At 45.4% G+C, this 19,629-nt stretch overlaps 1 protein-coding gene across 3 annotated transcripts in view; it reads right to left on the bottom strand.

Annotated features, from left to right (window-relative positions):
• Positions 1-19,629, bottom strand: part of BCAS3 (BCAS3 microtubule associated cell migration factor) — a 1,601,451-nt gene that overhangs the window by 1,088,040 nt on the left and 493,782 nt on the right. For all 3 annotated transcript variants that reach the window (XM_075589630.1, XM_075589629.1, XM_075589631.1), the window contains one exon: positions 8,201-8,334. In XM_075589630.1, the coding sequence (XP_075445745.1) occupies positions 8,201-8,334 (134 nt within the window). The remainder of the gene's footprint in view (positions 1-8,200; positions 8,335-19,629) is intronic.

The raw sequence follows: 19,629 nt of genomic DNA, 5'->3' as shown, positions 1-19,629 counted from the left end.
AAGCGTCGTAAGAGCGTTGGATAAGCCGTTTTGGCGTTGCAAAAATGAACATAGGTATGCATTGCATAGCGTTGGATAAGCCATTCGTTGCAAAACGAAGCGTTGTAAATCGAGGACTGCCTGTATAACCCTGCTAAGGTATATACCCTACAAACTGAATAAACGTGGTATATCGTAAGCTGCAGCCGCAGCAGAGATAAGTATAATAAAGAGTGTGGTGTATAACAACATACACGCTGTATGTGCAGGCAATAGAGAGGGGTGCAGTGATAAACACCAATACGCCTAAGAATGCCTCTGTCAGATAATGCCCCAACACTCAACCCCAAAACTGATAATATCAGAAGGCTGCAGCTGCAACACCACAATGTCAGCAGTGTCTGGTATACGACCGTATCTCCAAGCAGAGTGAGGAAATCTCCCGCCTCCACTGTCCTGAACACCGTCCCGCTCGCAGGCGCCACAAACGTGACGTCACTGCACCCCGCCGCCGTTTCGTGTCAGTAGACACTTCTTCAGGGGTAGGAGCTACATACCAGTCGCATCATGCGGAAGATATACCTTACAGAGTGGGTGGGACAAATGTAACAGACCAATCACAATAATGGTCTGATACAATTGGTAACAGCTGTTTTAGTGACACAATCTATCCCTTAATAGGTAAGTAAACCAAAACAGATACAAACAGACAAAAACAAACTTAAAGAGGTATATATGAAAAATAAACCTAACTAGCAGTATGATGTAACTCGGGTGTAAGGAGAGACAAGATTCCTAGTAATGATCTCGTTTGACATAACAGGGCAACACATCATGATTATTGTAGGAATGTACTGCAATCCTTGGTGATCAAAGGATGGAGGGAATGTAGGTGGAAGTCGTAAATCAGTAACGTAGGACTGTACTGGCCTGCGCGACCCGCCCCAAAGGGGTCAAAACTGATCTCTAAGTTTAAATTACACTGTATACCCACATCCCTCTACCCCAAACAACACATCAACGATGGACAAGGTGAACACAGTACATCCTAGATGAATGATGAGTAAATGAAGCCCTCATTCAAGCCTGATGGTGCTTTCGTATTCAGTGTGTATCCACCTACATTCATGTTGCAATAATTTACGATCCCAGTCACCCTTGCGGGGACCCCAGGGTACGTGTTCGATTCCAATAAATGATAAGACACATATCTCGCCCCGATGTATATCATTTACATGATGCACTACGGTTGTACCCCGTCCATTGCGGACCGAGCCAAGATGTTCCAAGACTCTAACTTTGAGGGGCCTGTGTGTCTCACCAACATACTGTTTCTTACACAAACATGTTATCAAGTAAATAACCCCACTTGTGAGACAGTTAATGAATGTCTTGATGGGAAAGGTATACAGGGATATACCAAATAAGTACAGGTAAACCCCGTTATAACGCGGTCCTCGGGGTCCACCCCGAGACCACCGCGTTAGTAACGGGGTCGCGCAAAAACAAAATGGCCCGCGCATCATCACCCTCCCCCCCCCCCCGCAGCATCCTTCACCCCGCGGGGCAGGAGATGGGAGCGGGGATGTCCCTCCGGTCCCCGCTTCCCCCTGTCACCGCCTGACAGCCCACGGGGCAGGAGATGGGAGCGGGGATGTCCCTCCGGTTCCCGCTTCCCCCTGTCACCGCGTGACAGCCCGCGGGGCAGGAGATGGGAGCGGGGATGTCCCTCCGTTTCCCGCTTCCCCCTGTCACCACATGACAACCCGCGGGGCAGGAGATGGGAGCGGGGATGTCCCTCGGGTTCCCGCTTACCTCTGATCCCCCCCACGTGCCCGGTGCTCCCGCTGCCTGCATGGAGGTGGTAGTAGGGGGTTTCTTCTCCCCACCGCTGTCCCTGGCGCTCCCGCTGCCTGCGCGGGAGGAGGGGGGGGGAGTGGGTGGTGGTGCTGGTCGCGGCCTTTCCTCTGTTCCGACCCCCCCCCCGTCTGTGTAGAGTGAGAGAGTGTGTGTGTGTATGTATATATGGGAGAGAAACTGTGTGTATGTATATGGGTGTGTGTGTGTGTGTGTGTATATGGGTGTGTGTGTGTATGTGGGTGTGTGTGTGTGTGTATATGGGTGTGTGTGTGTGTATATGGGTGTGTGTGTGTGTGTATATGGGTGTGTGTGTGTATATGGGTGTGTATGTGTATATTTGTGTGTGTGTGTGTGTGTATATGGATGTGGTGTGTGTGTGTGTGTGTATATGGATGTGTGTGTGTGTGTGTGTGTGTGTGTGTGTGTGTGTGTGTGTGTGTGTGTGTGTGTGTGTGTGTGTGTGTGTGTGTGTGTGTGTGTGTGTGTGTGTGTGTGTGTGCAGTGAGCAGTGTGTGCAGGGAGTGTGTGCAGTGTGTGCAGTGAGAGTGTGTGCAGTGAGAGTGTGTGCAGTGTGCAGTGTGTGCAGTGAGCAGTGTGTGCAGTGTGTGCAGTGAGCAGTGTGTGCAGTGAGCAGTGTGTGCAGTGAGAGTGTGTGCAGTGTGCAAAAAAATAAATATATATATATATATTTTTTTTTTTTTAAACGGGAGCCACGTGAAAACCGCGTTATAACGGGTCGCACTATAACGGGGTTTACCTGTATACATGGGAAGGATGTTGATCCAGGGATTAATCTGATTGCCAATTCTTGGAGTCAGGAAGGAATTAATTTTTCCCCTTAATGGGGTTTTTTGTTTGCCTTCCTCTGGATCAATAAGTAAATATAGATATAGGATAAAGTATCTGTTGTCTAAATTTAGCATAGGTTGAACTTGATGGACGGAAGTCTTTTTCAACCTCATCTACTATGTAACTATGTAACTGCTGATATTGTGGTGTTGCAGCTGCAGCCTTCTGATATTATCAGTTTTGGGGTTGAGTGTTGGGGCATTATCTGACAAAGGCATTCTTAGGCGTATAAGTGTTTATCACTGCACCATTATCAATTGCCTTCACATACAGCGTGTATGTTGTTATACACCACACTCTTTATTATACTTACCTCTGCTGCGGTTGGAGCTTACGATATACCACGTGTATTCAGTTTGTAGGGTATATACCTTAGCAGGATTAAATTAGTAATTACCGCACCACCTTATATATATGGAATGATTTGTAGTGAGGCTAAGATTATTACAATACAGCTACTAAGCTGATTGATTTCACTACTAACTTTCCACCTGATACACCTCCCCTCAGGGGATCATTTTTATTCCTTTTTTAACTCACCTGTACATACTTACACTTGTTTCGGCGTGACTATCTGTCAACATTAAAGTTTTGTTATTTTCTGTTTTTATACAGACTGTCTGTCTGTTATTGTTGATAAACCCTCATTGGGGTAGTGGGAATTTTGGTTGAAATTAATGGATGTGCATCCTTGTTAATTATATATATACATCATGAGTGCGTGCCAATAGGGACCTGGGTGATTCTGTTCGCCATTTGCGTTTTTGCTTTATCTCCTCCCTACGCACCTGGAGCCTTATACTTGATTGTTTGTTTTTGGTACTGAGCGATAACTGTATTTTTGTGTGTGCAAATATAACATATCCTGGATATCTATAAAAATGAATCTGTTACCCAGGATCTCATATTTTTTAGGACCAATCCTATACCCATCCTCGGCAAAGATGTGAAAGACCTCCAATCCCATACCTTTAGATTTATTTGGGGCAAGAAACATTCTAAAGTTTAAAGAAATCTACATTGATGAGACCCAAAGAGTTTAGGGGCCTAGCGGTTTCTAACCTGCTTGCCTACTTTCATGCTTCCCAATTACGTCACCTATTATCGTGGAATTTGGGTACAGGTGATAGGGCCATGGTGGATATCGAAGAGCAGGTCTGTCAATTGACCCAGTGCTTTGGTTATCTAAATCTAACAGGCCCCTGGCCCTTTTACAGCATCAGACTATCAAACACTCAATGTCTCTTTGGGTCTCCTTAAAAAAATAGATAAAGCCCGACCTCCAACAAGCCTAGCATGGTCCTTTTGTTCCGTAACCCTGATTTAAGCCAGGTCTCCATTGCAAATCATTTCGTGTTTGGAAAGCTAAAGGCTTAACCAGGGTAAAGGACTTGTTTGATAGAAACAATGTTCTCTCATTCGCTGCTCGCTCAGAGAAGCATAAATTGCCCCATAATGAGATAGAAAAAACAAAGCCCTTGTCAAAGGAGTATCTCCTGAGATAAGGAGATGGCAGGAAGGCCACAACTATGCGTGCACTTGGATACCCAAACAATAGTAATAATATGATCAATGGATAGAGAGGCTGAGGTTTAAGTATCGTATGTGAGGCTATGCCAGATCATGATCATACACTCAGCCAATCTATCCATTGATCATATTATTCTTATTATTTAGGTATCAGTGTGCACGGAAAGCTGGGACCTTCCTGCCATCAACTCATCTGAGGAAATACTCCTTCGACAGGGCTTTGTTTTTCGCTCTAACTGTATTCCTCTAGTGCACCGACTCTAATCATCATTTATATACCCAAAGTAGAGCGGGTACCACGTCCTTGGTTTCCCATAATGAGATATTCAGATACGTCCAATTGAAGCACTTCAGTTCAAGCTTTAGGCCTGGGACCCGCTGCGCTCGTTGGCGCGGGCGGCAATGTAGCGAGTTCCCCACCAGCAGGGGAATCCTCGCGAGCCGGTCCCGGTCCCCACTGGCTGCACAGCTGACTACACGCTGTGGAGCGTCAGCCGCTAGGAGACACCACAGAATGGTGTTTCCTAGCGTTGACGCGTCACGTGGTGTGGCTGTGAGCCAATGGGGAGGGGAGGCTGCGGGAGGAGGAGAGGCTTCGGGGAGCGGGGAGGAGTGTGGAGTGAAAGCAGTGTGAGTGCCTCTCTGTGTGTGTGTCTGAGTGCGTGCGTGCCTGCCTGTGTGTGTGTATGTGTGTGCCTGTCTGTGTGCGTGCCTGTCTCTGTCTGTGTGTGTGTGTATGAGTGCGTGCGTGCCTGTCTCTGTTTGTGTGTGTGTGTATGAGTGCGTGAGTGCCTGCCTCTGTGTGTGTGTGTGTGTGTATGTATGTATGTATGTATGAGTGCCTGCGTGTGTGTGTTTTTTTTACTTACCTGCAGCCCGTGGCAGCCCGTGGAGGGAGGGGGGGGAAGAGTAGCGGGTCCCTCCGCTCAAGCCACGCCCCCCCCCTCCCTGTCAATCCTCCCACTCCCGCCCACCTCCCGCTCCGGCCCCTCACGTCATGGCCGCGCCCCCTCACATCATGGCCGCGCCCCCCCCGACCCGTTTGGCCACGCCCTCCCCGCTCCGAGAAAAGTAGCCTGTAGACCGCAGATCGCGGTACAGCGAGTTGCACGCGCCGCCGGCAAGCAAGCCAGCCGTGCGGACGCGTGCAACGGGACCTTAGCCTTAGGCTGCGCTTATAGTGCTGGCGACACGACGTCGCTTCAAAACAAATGCATTGAATCTGCAGCATGCGCTTATAGTAGGCGCGACGGCGAAAGCGCAGTGGAGCAACGGAGCGTTGTGAATCTCTGTAGTCAGTAGAATTCGATTTTTACAGCGACGGTCTCACCATGTGACAGGCTGTAAACCAATCAGATAACTTCTGATGCAGGGAGAGGGGGGATGTTTGTGTGTGTGTGAATGTGTGTGATTGTGTGTGTGTGTGTGTGTGTGTGTGTGTGTGTGTGATTGTGTTTGTGTGTGTGATTGTGTGATTGTGTGTTTGTGTGTGTTATTGAGTGGGATTGTGTGAGTGGGATTGTGTGTGGGATTGTGATTGTGTGAGATTTTGTGTGTGTGTGTGTGATTGTGTGTGTGTGTGATTGTGTGTGATTGTGTGTGATTGTGTATGTGTGGGATTGTGTGTGTGTGGGATCAGGGCCGCCAACAGAAATCATGGGGCCCAGGACAAATGAAAGGAGCAAACCCAAACCCCCCCCAACCCATAGCGCACCTACCACGGAAAAACAAATTTTAGCGCGCAACTTTTACTTAACCCCCAATACATATAAAAATACACCCTCATCCCCCCCAATACATATACAAATATACCCCAACCCCCAATACATCTAAAAAATACCCCAACCCCCCCAATACATCTAAAAAATACCCCAACCCCCCCAATACATATATAAAATACACCCCCAATACATATATAACATACAGCCCCAATACATATAAAAATCAGACTTACCTTGGGGATGATCTCAGGCCGGTGGCTGTAGGGGGGGCGGTTTGCCGGTGGCTGCAGGGGGGAGGGCGGTTTGCCGGTGGCTGCAGGGGGGTGGGTGTGCTGTGGGGGGCTGACTGTTGGCGGCCCTGATTGTGTGTGTTTGTGTGTGTGTTTGTGTGTCTGTCAATTGAAACACAGTATATGAATAACTTTAAAATAGTAACTTCTCTCGTAATTTAAAGTAAAAGAAAAGTAAATTCAGCATACAAACAGAAATGACAACTCCTCTCCATTTCAGCCTTCCCCCAAGCTCTTGTGCCCACCCCCTCTGCCTTTCGTCACTCCCCTTGTAGCAAGAGATGTCTCCCAAACTCAAATTACAACTTTCGCTTGGGCTACGGAGACGGGAGACGTCATCCGTAGCCGCAGCTGTAGCCAGCACTATAAGCGCAGCCTTATTATTGGAACGGCAGCCCTCCCTACTACAACACACTTTGAATCTCTCTATCGCTCAAGCGATATCAATGTTTGATAAATACAATATATAGAATGACTCTCAACCTAGATAATAAGTGTTCCTTGAACCATGGATGGGGAGGTGTGAGATGAGATCTGTGAATCAGCTGCCAAAAGCTAAATATGCACTACAATCAAAGAAGCTTGTATGCATTCGCTTTATCACTGGTACGCAATACCTATGCGTCTCCAAAGGTTTCACAGAAATTCCTCACCTAGATGTTTTAGGGGTTATGGGCAGAACGGGTCTCTCTCCCATATATGGCGGTATTGTTCATTCACTACTCCATTAAGGTCTCAAATTTTTTCCATGATTAATTTAGTTCTGGTTTCTACCATTGTCCATAGTCACTAGCTCACTCTTCTATAAATGTGTACATCTACGTTGCCCCAAAGGCAGACAGCCTGATTGGGCTCCCCAAGAGCTGCTCCCCTCTGCACAGGAACAGTGTGCTAAGGGTTAACATTTGCTTGTACTTTGTGGAATGTCAACCCGACCCACTGGAATATTAATGAGCCAAGAGGACACAAATAACTTTTTGTTCACAGCTGCATTGAAAATCAACCACCCCAGTGTACATCTGCGTTGCCCCAAAGGCGGACAGCCTTTGGCACAGCCGAAGTGCAGCCGTTTTGTGATGTTAAAGCTGCTCTATTTCAAATCGGAAAATCACAAGCCCTTTATCCCCTGTACCCAATGTTCCAACTCTTATCTGTCCATGAAATGTCTGTGAATTGACTGTTTAACCCTGTTCTTTTAATCTAAGCATGTATTTTTATAACTCTGTGCCCAGGACATACTTGAAAATGAGAGGTAACTCTCAATGTATTACTTCCTGGTAAAACATTTTTATAAAATTTAAAAAATTAAATATATAGACCTATACCTGACTTTTCTACGAGTGAGTGGAAATTGGTTGTACATATACAGTAGACACAGCGACCCGCTTCTGCATAGCAGCTTTCTGGTTAAATCCAAAAGTACCTGACAATCTCATTAGCAGGAGAATATAGCATGTGATGTTAATGGAAAACATTACCTCTTGTCTGAAAGAGACTTGTCCCTACAGAGAGGTTGGCTCCCTTGTCAAGGAACCACTAGTGGAGTTGGTGTGACCCTCGTGATCTCTGGGGTGGGGGTGGCTCGATGGATCAGGTATTTTTGGATATCATTCGATTTCTTAGCTATTATTTGGATTTAAGATGGCCCCCCTTTTCTATTTTTCTCTCTCTTTTTCTTCTTCTTTTCACTCTCTGATAACTGGGCGAATTAATTTGAGTTGTACTGTTAAGGCATGTTAATATATGCTCCCATACAAATGTTCCTGTAACACTGTTTTTTGCTTGTATGTATTTCTGTACCCAAAACCCCCCAAAAATCTCTAAAAAAAGATTTACATTTAAAAAAAAAAAAGTATTTAACCGTATCATAGGGCCCAGTACACTGTGCAGGCAATTGGGGGGTTAGTCATTACAATTTAGAGATTAAAATGACAAGTTATTAATCAGGATTGCAAGATAAATAAAACTTACTTTAGCTTCTGTCTCTCCCCGATGTAAAGTGTACAAATGATGCACAGCGCTTTGGGAGGAGGACCATGGGTGAGTTAGGATCTGGAAAACATGGAAGTCATGGCCTAGAGTGTCTGACGTAACCAGCAGCATCCCTATAAAAAGATATCAAAGAGGTTAAAGATGCAGGGCACGCAAACACTACATTTCCATAGGGTTCAGGTTTTTAGCAAGTGTGTTTGTAAGACTGAGGGTCATATTGAATAAGCTGTGCTACTCTTAAGACAACCTCTAGCCAGGTATAGTAAATACAGTATGTCCCTTTATGGCATATTCAAGTAGATGGGCTGTAAGGTGTCTTCCAACATCGAAAGGTGTTTTATGAGTAACCGTGCTTAGCAAATCTGGCTCTTTATGACAGTAAGGTGTCTTCCAGCAATTAAAGTGTTTTGTGGAGTAGCTATTCTTAATAAATATAGCACTACAAGTAGATTACTAGTACCACTGACATCTACTTCTTCTGGAGGAGCCATCATACCCCGTTTTGAGACAGCAGTAGGGAAAAAGATAGGTTTGTGCTGTTCCAGAGGAATCAAACCAATAGATATTAATAATGTATCTCAATTTACTTCAACCTTCAAGTGTAATAACATAATTAGTCTGCCTCTAGTCTTCTGAAAATAAAATACAGATATCACATTTGTGGTAAATAGAAGTGTATTTCGTATTACATTGTTCATTTCCCCCCAAAATGTTCAAGCTAAATATAGTCTATTTTTCTATGCAGCTCTGACAGTTTGTACAGCACTGTATACAGAATTATATTGGCACAAGTAGATCTTACAGTCTAATTTTGGTATCTGACACTAAGGTCACTGGGATTCCACCCAGGGACACCACTGCTTCAAAAGCAGTAACATTATCAGTAGGCACTAACTATAGAGAAGAGGTACCGGTCATATGTACAGTGAAACTTAAATTTCCCATAGCATGACTGTCGACTGTATTGTTTCGTTGTATCATGCTGTATTGTTGACCCATGGGAAGAAATTGGGATAGTAATGCTTCAGTTTCTCACAGTATTACTATGAATAGCACATTTCTAAACAGAATACTGCACCTACAGTAACTATGATAATACATTAGAAGAATTCCAATGTTGTAGTGATCAGGGCAGAGTTTTAAAGCAGGAGCAAGACATTTCCAGCCTTTTTTAAATTGCCTTAAATTTTTCTATCTATATAAAAATAAGATGTCAGAGGATAATTAGGTAGTTTAGTGATAGGTGCATGGTCTTGAAGAAAGAAAAAAGCAATTTCGATTACATCTACGGTATTTTATGTGTATACTTGATAAATGTCTCGCATGTAGAAAAACATTGATATACTAATAAATACCATGTTTATTGCTTAATCAAGTCCTCTTAAGTGATCATTTCCTGGATACTGCTACTAACTTTCACAGAGCACCAGGGCAAATTGGTTTTATGCTAATTGGAGTGTATCCATACCATTGGTATGTGTGTGCTTAATATATATATATATATCTATATATCTATATATATATATATATACATATATATATATAGATATAGATAAGCCTCTGCAGCAGTCGCGCGGATCAATCTGTTCCGGCGCGCGGTGATGACGTCAGTGTCAATGCGTCTGACGTGATGACGCTCCCTGACGCGTTTCGTCACTCTCGGGTAACATCACGTCAGATGCATTGACACTGACGTCATCACCGCGCGCCGGAACAGAATGATCCGCGCGACTGCTGCAGAGGCTTGAAGTACAAGGAGCCATCTTTCCAGGACTCTAACACGGCTATATTGAAGACAGCCTGCCCTGGACACTTGTTGGGATATTGATCCTGCTACTGCTAGACCGGGATTGCCCCAAGTTACTGCAGAAACAAACCGGATGGTGGTGATTATATCACACAATGCTTGATTTTATTGCATTTTTGTAAGCGCATTTCTTAACCCCCTTCTCCCCCTCCCCTCATTAAATTGACTATTTTACGCTATGGGTGTGCGCTCTCTCTCCCCTTTTTTCCATTAGATTCCCTGTGGACGTGGTTTGTCCATTTGAGAGCAGCAGGAGACCCTTCATACCAGAACCTACATCATTATTGGACAATCTGAGGACTGGTTTTAACACTCTTTTTTTCTTTTGAATTTGTATATTTGCAATATCTATGCACTTATCTTTATGGTTATAGGTTTGATTATTATTTGTGCTAGAATCATTTAGTACTTCACTAATATTAGTGTATCTTATTATTAATCACAGTTGGTTTATTATATATTTTTATATATAATTTATTTTATATACTACATTATATTTACCTATTTAACCATTAGCAGAGGCGCTGCTTTTTTCTTTTGTTCGATATATATATATATATATATATATATATATATATATATATATATATATATATATATATATTTATATACACACACACACAGTGGTGTGAAAAAGAAAGCACATCCTCTTTGAATTCTATGGTTTTACATATCAGGACATAATAACGATCGTCTGTTCCTTAGCAGGTCTTAAAATTAGATAAATACAACCTCACATGAACAACAACACATGACATATTACATCGTGTCATGATTTAACAAAAATAAAGCCAAAATGGAGAAGCCATGTGTGAAAAACTAATTATACCTTATGATTCAATAGCTTGTAGAACCACCTTTAGCAGCAATAACTTGAAGTAATCGTTTTCTGTATGACTTTATCAGTCTCTCACATCGTTGTGGGGGATTTTTTTCCCACTCTTCTTTACAACGTTGCTTCAGTTCATTGAGGTTTGTGGTCGTTTGTTTATGCACAGCTCTCTTAAGGTCCAGACACATCATTTCAATAGGGTTGAGGTCTGGACTTTGGCTGGGCCATTGCAACACCTTGATTCTTTTCTTTTTCAGCCATTATGTTGTAGATCTGCTTGGGATCATTGTCCTGTTGCATGATCCAATTTCGGCCAAGCTTTAGCTATCGAACAGATGGCCTCACATTTGACTCTAGACTACTTTGGTATACATAGGAGTTCATGGTCGACTCAATGACTGCAAGGTTCCCAGGTCCTGTGGCTGCAAAACAAGCCCAAATCATCACCCCTCCGCCACTGTGCTTGACAGTTGGTATGAGGTGTTTGTGCTGATATGCTGTGTTTGGTTTTCACCAAACGTGGCACTGTACATTATGGCCAAACATCTCCACTTTGGTTTCGTCTGTCCAAAGGATATTGTTCCAGAAGTCTTGTGGTTTGTTCAAATGCAACTTTGCAAACCTAATCCGTGCTGCCATGTTCTTTTTAGAGAGAAGAGGCTTTCTCCTGGCAACCCTTCCAAACAAACCATACTTGTTCAGTCTTTTTCTAATTGTACTGTCATGAACTTTAACATTTAACATGCTAACTGAGGCCTGTAGAGTCTGAGATGTAACTCTTGGGTTTTTGCAATTTCTCTGAGCATTGCACGGTCTGAGCTTGGGGTGAATTTGCTGGGACGTCCACTCCTGGGAAGTATGGCAACTGTCTTGAATGTTTTCCACTTTTGAATAATCTTTCTGACTATAGAATGATGGACTTTAAATTGTTTGGAAACCCTTCCCAGATTGATGGGCAACAATTGCTTCTCTAAGATCATTGCTGATGTCTTTTCTCCTTGGCATTGTGTTAACACACACCTGAATGCTCCAGACCAGCAATCTGCTAAAACTTCGGCTTTTATAGAGGTGGTCACACTTGCTGATGATCAATTAATCAAGGGCATTTGATTAGCAGCACCTGTCTGCTACTTAGCATCTTAATTCCTATGAAAGCTGTAAAGGTGTACTTAGTTTTTCACACATAGCTTCTCCATTTTGGCTTTATTTTTGTTAAATAAATCATGACACGGTGTAATATGTCATGTGTTGTTGTTCATCTTAGGTTGTATTTACCTAATTTTAAGACCTGCTAAGGATCTGCAAAGGAATAGATGATTGCTATTATGTCCTGATATGTAAAACCATAGAATTCAAAGAGGGTGTACTTTCTTTTTCACACAACTGTATATAGTGGCAGGACGGCCTCGCGGCAGGGTCAGTAAGACATGGTATGAAACTTTAACTATAGTGGTTTTATTATTCACCAGCCAAAAAACCATCAGGTCACCCTTTAAGGCAAAATAAAACTTGAAATAAATTCCTATTCCCGTTAGGGAAACTAACTCAACGTTTTCAGCCCTATCTACCGGGCAGCCAGCTAATCTGGTTATCCCCCCCAAAACAAGTGCTCCACAAACAAAGTACAATAACAAAGTCTCTTGTCTAAAATCGCAGCAGCAAACAGACTTTTAACATTGCAGAGTGTTATTTATGGCTTATCTGTTTGTAGGGGATTCCTATACCAGGGTCTTTGTGTCCCTCCTTCAATCCTTCAGGAATGCCAGCTCGTATCAAACTTTTATCCAGGGTTTGGGTCCCAGCTGGGGAGAAGCCTCTCTACCCTCCTGGGGAAAAGCCAACTCAACTTGTGTTGCTACTTCCTGCCTTTTAAACCCTCAGTCTCTCAGGAGTTCTTCCTGCTTAATTAGCTGCAGGTGCATGCCTTTCCAGGAGGAATTTAACAGCTTGTATGCTGGAAGTACACAATGCTCCTCACTCCAGCATACTGTGTTAGTGACTCTGTCACTATATATATATATATATAGCAACTGTAAATATTCCTGTATATTCATTTGCATGTCTTAGACAGGTCTGCAACCCTGTCTTTCACCATTATCACCCAGCACACAGCACTTCCACTGCAGCAAGGGTTTCTGGGAAATGACATGCAAATGAGCACACATATATATATACACACACATATACATATATATATATATATATATATATATATATATACTGTATATACACAGTGGTCAACAAATCTGGTCGCCCAATAGCCGCTGGCGATCCATGCTGTGGTTTCTCTTAATTCCGCTGCTCGCGTCAGAAAAAAAATCCCCCTCCCTGATTGGGCTGACGCGGGGAAGAGGGTCGGCTGGCAGCTCTGGGTCAGGCGCTTTGGCAACCCCCCCTTCCCCCGATTGCTGCCTGGGCGGGAGATATGCTCCGGTGGTCCCCGCGGCTGCTGCCCAGGGCGGGTGGAGCAAAGTAGGTAGGTGCTTCCCCTCTGTCCCACGTTCCCTTGGCGATCGCAGGGGTAGGGTAATTGTAGCGGGGAGGAGCGGGGAAGAAGGCCTGGCTGGCAGCTCTGAGTCCCCTGTCCCCGGTCCCCATGGCTGCGACCCAAGCGGGAGGAAGGGGGGCACAAAGATGGCAGGTGGGTGCTGGACCCTGCGCGTCCCCCTCCGGCCACGTTTCCCCTTGGTTGCTCTGGCGGGTTTGGAGGGGGGGGCGGCAAAGACTTTATTCCGTCGGTTGGCGCGCGCGGGGCTTCCGGTCTCCACGGTGCTTCCCGCTCTCCTCAGGGCTTCCCTCGATCAGGGAGGTGGGTGTAATGTGGACGTGCGGCTGGCGCTCGCCCCCTCCCCGGTTACCACTGCCGCCCGCTGGTGGCTATTTGAGCGGGTGGATGTTAGGGGGAGACGGGAGCCATGGTCCTATCGGACCACCATGGGTGCCACTGCCGCCTTTTACATCCACTGCCGCCCCCTCCACATTCACTAGCCCCCCTCCACATCCACTGCCCCCCCCTCCGCATCCACTGGCCCCCCTCCACATCCACTGCCCCCCTCCTGACACCATCCCCAAGGTAAGTCTGAATTTTATATGTATTGGATGGGGGGGGGGGGTGTGTTTTGTATATGTATTGGGCTGGTGGCTGTATTTTGTATATGTATTGGGGAGGTGGGGGTATTTTGTATATGTATTGGGGTGGTGGGTGTATTTTGTATCTGTATTGGGGTGGTGGGTGTATTTTATATATGTATTGGGGTGGTGGGTGTATTTTATATATGTACTGGGGCGGTGGGTGTATTTTATATATGTATTGGGGAGGTGGGGTATTTTGTATATGTATTGGGGTAGTGGGGGTATTTTGTATATGTATTGGAGGTGTGTGTATTTTGTATATGTATTGGGGAGGTGGGGGTATTTTGTATATGTATTGGGGAGGTGGGGGTATTTTTTATATGTATTGGAGTGGTGGGGGTCTTTTTAAAATGTATTGGAGTCTTTTTAAAATGTATTGGTGCCAGTCACCCACCCACCCAGTCACCCACCTAGTCAGTCAGTCACCCACCCAGACTAGTCACGCACTCACACACTCAATTCTTATTAGGAATGTATTTAAAAAAATTAAAGTGGGGCGGGGTTAGGGGGAGAGTAGATTTTTTGGTTCGGCGACTAGATTTTTGGGTGATTTGTCAAGCACTATATATATATATATATATATATTGTGACAGAAACCAGGGGTTGGTAATAAACTCCATATACAGGGCTCCCAGGATACTGAACAGTTTCTGTCCTGTCTAAGCTGAACAGGGCAGCCTCGTGGTACAGGCACTCCATTCCACAGTTTGTCTGCTGCCTGTTTTCTGTCACCTGTCATGCTGATTAGAGTTCAGGTATATAAGACCTGTTTCCTGTTTCCTCTGGGCCCCGCCCAAGAGCCTGGAAGGCTGCTGAACTGCAGAGGGGTGAGAAAGCCTCTTTCCCAAATCGCTTCATTCATTCTGTTAGTTTGTCTAAAGACTGCAAAGGTACTTATTTTGTTGGTGGAAGTGGACAAGCCACTTCCAACTCTGAGTCAGGGACATCTAAGTTTAAGTTATCGCTCAGACGAGCAGCTTTTTGTTTGGCTTTGTTTTCTGTTTAAACTGTGGCAGTCTCAGTGCCTGGGACTGAATAAACCAGGTATAGCCTGTTTAAAGGAACAGTACGTGACGTCTCATCATTTAACCTACCCTAAAAGACCGTGTTCTAACAGTCCCGGACAGACGGCGGAGCCCCGGAGTAAGCCGTTTGTCACATATGGTGGAGAATGCGGGCAGAACACTGAAAGGTCTGGGGGTTAAAGAACTTTAAAAAAAAAAAAAAAAAAAAAGAAGGTTTTTTTTTCTCTCTCTCCAAACAAGATGGAAGACGTGGTGAGTGCGCTGGTACGCAATGTCGCTGTCCAGAAAGACGCGAATGAAGCCCAGCAACAGGCGAGTGAAACCCAGCGACAGCTGTTAATAGCCCAGCAAGAGACTAATGCAAACCAGCAAGAGACAAACCGCCTGCTGAGAGAGGAGCAAAAGCGGTTCGCTCAGGGCTTACAGCAGGAACTCGAGATCCTGAGGGGGACTATCAGTAACCTTCCACTGGCAGAGGCAGCCCCAGTTCCGAAAATGACCAGGGCAAGCCACTACCTTCAGAAGATGGGACCCTCGGATGATGTGGAAGCCTATCTTCTCACGTTTGAACGCACGGCACAGAGAGAGGGATGGCCAGAAGCTGAGTGGGCTGGTCTAATCGCACCCTTCCTAAGCGGCGAACCCCAGAAGGCTTACTTTGATCTAGAGCCAGCCGAAGCTAACGTCTATGCAAAATTGAAGTTCGAGATCCTCGCCCGCCTCGGCGTAACCACGGCTGTTCGTGCCCAAAGGTTTCACGCATGGTCCTTCACGATGGATAAAGCCACCCGAAGCCAGATGTATGACCTCATCCACCTCGCCCGGAAGTGGCTACAACCCGAGATCAACTCAGCAAGCCACATCGTGGAACGGTTGGTCATGGACCAGTTCTTGAGGAAACTTCCCTCTGCCTTACGCCGTTGGGTCAGTCGGAGTGACCCCCACAATGCGGATGAGCTTGTGGCCCTTGTAGAAAGGTACAGTGCAGCAGAAGAGCACCCGCAACCCACAGTCGTGGAGCAACCCCACTATCCGAGGTTCCAGGACTCTTCCAGAGACGGTAAAAGGGTACCGGGGTTAAGGGGCGCTGAAGAGCGGCGACCACCTTCACGCCGCTCCAGCAACAGTGGTTCGCACACTAAGGGCAATAGCCAACATGGGGAGCCGGGAAAAGGCTCTAAGTGGGACACAGACTATGTACCTAAATGTGTAAATTGTCATGAGAGGGGCCACACAGCAAAAATCTGCCCACTAAATGATGAGCCCATGCAATGCAACAGCGTGGAACCTTATTCGCTGTTGTCCCAATGTATGGGCCCTAGCCCAGAGGACCCCTTGAATAACCATCTGTGGGCATTTGTAAAGGTTAATGGTAAGAGGGTTCGGGCACTTCTTGACTCTGGGAGTATGGTCACACTAGTGTCCGAATACCTATTGCCCATTAAGAAGAAACAGGTAAACAGTTCACAAAGAGTGGCAATTTGTTGTATACATGGGGATAATCATGAATATTCCACTGTTGATGTTTTTTTTGAAACAGAATTTGGTTCTTTAGATTTCAAGGTGGGTGTTGTACCCAAACTGGCACATGATGTGTTAATAGGGACCGACTTTCCCCATTTTCTAAAAATGTGGTCCCCAGCTCAGAATAGCGCCCAGAGTTCAATAGCAGACCATAACGAAGTGTTAGAAGAAACAAATCCTTTCCCTTTTTCAGAAATGGAGGTTGACGAGGGCCCAAATAAGAAGGGGGAAAAGGAGGAGTGCTGTGAAATTCCCTTCCCCATCACTACTTTGGTAGGGAATACCCCAAATCAAGATGTTGATCAGGCACTTACCACCCCAGTACAGGATAAGACCCTCGCTGACCTAGAGGTCAGTCCTGGGAGTTTTAAGAAGGCCCAGTGGGAGGACCCCACATTAGCGGTAGCAAGGGGAAATATACGGGACCAGAATAGTACTCATGGCCAACCAGATAGGTCACTTGCCTACCCCTACTTTGAGGTAGAGAACGACCTAGTATATCGGGTTGATAAAAGAAAATCAGTTACAACTAAACAATTGTTGGTACCACGGACATTCCGTAACGTAGTATTACACCTCGCACATAGTCATCCATTGGGGGGACACCTAGGGGTGGAAAAGACAAAAGAAAAGGTTCTCCGAAGCTTTTATTGGCCTGGGGTTCTGGCAGAAATTACAAACTATTGTTCCTCATGCCCAGAATGTCAGATCACCGCCCCGTTCAAAGCATACCGCAGCCCATTGGTACCCCTTCCCATAATAGAGGTACCATTTGACCGGATTGCTATGGATCTAGTAGGACCCCTAATAAAGTCTGCTAGGGGACATCAGCATATATTGGTAATATTAGATTATGCTACCCGATATCCGGAGGCAGTTCCCCTACGTAGCACCTCTGCTAAAAACATAGCAAAAGAGTTAGTACTTCTGTTTTCCCGGGTCGGAATTCCTAAAGAGATCTTATCTGACCAGGGAACACCATTTATGTCCCAAGTAACAAAAGAGCTATGTAAACTCCTAAAAATCAAGCATCTCAGAACCTCAGTCTATCATCCACAAACAGATGGTTTAGTGGAAAGGTTCAATAAAACCTTAAAGAGCATGTTACGCCGGGCGGTCGATAAGGATGGGAAAAACTGGGACTGTTTGTTACCATACCTGTTATTTGCCATTAGGGAAGTTCCCCAGTCATCCACAGGCTTCTCCCCGTTTGAACTATTGTATGGCCGACATCCAAGGGGCTTACTGGATATAGCCAAAGAAACTTGGGAACACGAGGTTACCCCTTACAGAAGTGTACACTGGCGACACACTTTATTCGAGCTCGGCTAGTCCCACGAATTCGGGTATACCCGGGTGTATTGAGGTTTGTGACTGTTTTCTGCCCGAGTGCATTGGGTTATTTTCCAGGCAGGGATTGAAGCATTTTATTCCCGCTGGCTGCAATACTGCACAGTATATATATATATATACTGCATTACAATTCATGAATTTATGCCATCTGGTAGACACGCGAAGCATTGCAGCCTATTAAATCCTAATCATTATCATTTAACAGATCAGCCGCCCATCAGCCAGGCATGAACCCAGGCTGGGAAGGCAAACACAACGGGGCTTGTCAGAGGTGAGGAACGGCGCATTCCAGGTATCTGCCAGGTACATACTGGGTATTTGCTCAAATAAAGTGTGTCGGTGCAGTAATAGAGCATGTTGCCCAAATGCAGGACCGCATTGCTGCAGTCCTACCCATAGTGAGGGAACACATGGAGAAAGCTCAAGAAGCACAAAGGAATACGTATAATAAGGGTGCTAGGGTCAGAATTTTTTTTCCAGGTGATAGGGTACTAGTTCTGGTTCCCACCGTGGAGAGTAAATTCCTTGCTAAATGGCATGGGCCATATGAGGTCTTGGAAAGAGTGGGAGAAGTAAATTATAGGGTAAGGCAGCCAGGTAGGAGGAAACCTGAGCAAATTTACCATATAAACCTACTCAAGCCCTGGAAAGATAGAGAGGTCTTGTTAACCCTAGTACCCCCAGGTCCGTCAGAGAATCAAGAAACTGACCCAGAGGTTAGCATAGCTGAAACACTGTCCGTGCATCAAAAACGAGAGGTCCAGAGTTTAGTGAGAAGGAACAAAGAAATCTTCTCTACACAGCCAGGTAAAACTAACGTAATTAAACATGACATAGTCTCTGAACCGGGGGTCCGAGTTAACCTTAAACCGTACCGAATCCCAGAGGCCAAGAGAGAGGCTATAAGTTTAGAGGTTAAAAAAATGCTAAAACTAGGCGTAATTGAGGAATCCCAAAGTGGGTGGAACAGCCCTATAGTTTTAGTCCCAAAGCCAGACGGTACAACAAGGTTTTGTAATGACTACCGGAAACTAAACGCGGTGTCAAAATTTGATACTTATCCTATGCCCAGGGTGGATGAACTTGTAGAGAGACTGGGCAAAGCCCGATATCTCACAACCCTAGACCTAACAAAAGGGTACTGGCAGGTTCCCCTCACAGAAAGGGCAAAAGAAAAAACAGCCTTCTCAACCCCAGACGGCCTCTTTCAATATAAGGTGCTGCCTTTTGGCTTACATGGAGCTCCCGCCACATTCCAAAGAATGATGGATAAAATTTTAAAACCACATGTTCGGTACGCTGCCGCCTACCTGGATGATGTGGTAATCCATAGTGAAGATTGGCAGTCCCACCTTCCAAAGGTCCAAGCTGTGCTCGACGCAGTTCGGTCTGCTGGACTAACTGCTAACCCCGCTAAATGCACTATTGGTCTGGAGGAGGCCAAGTATCTGGGGTATTCTATTGGTAGAGGGTTACTCAAACCACAAACACTCAAAGTAGAGGCGATACAAAATTGGCCAAGGCCAGTCACAAAAAAACAAGTAAGGACCTTTTTGGGGTTAATTGGCTACTATAGGAGGTTTATTCCCAATTTTGCAACTAAGGCAACCCCACTAACCGACCTCACAAAAGCAAGAGGACCGCTAATGGTAAAATGGTCCCCCGAAGCCGAACAGGCCTTTAGAAGCCTGAAAGAAGCTCTCTGTGCCCAACCAGTGTTGGTCACACCTGACTT

Source organism: Ascaphus truei, chromosome 3, assembly GCF_040206685.1.
Source record: "Ascaphus truei isolate aAscTru1 chromosome 3, aAscTru1.hap1, whole genome shotgun sequence".
Taxonomy (NCBI): domain Eukaryota; kingdom Metazoa; phylum Chordata; class Amphibia; order Anura; family Ascaphidae; genus Ascaphus; species Ascaphus truei.
The sequence above is the reverse complement of the archived record's forward strand: the minus strand, read 5'-3'. Positions and strand labels throughout refer to the sequence as shown.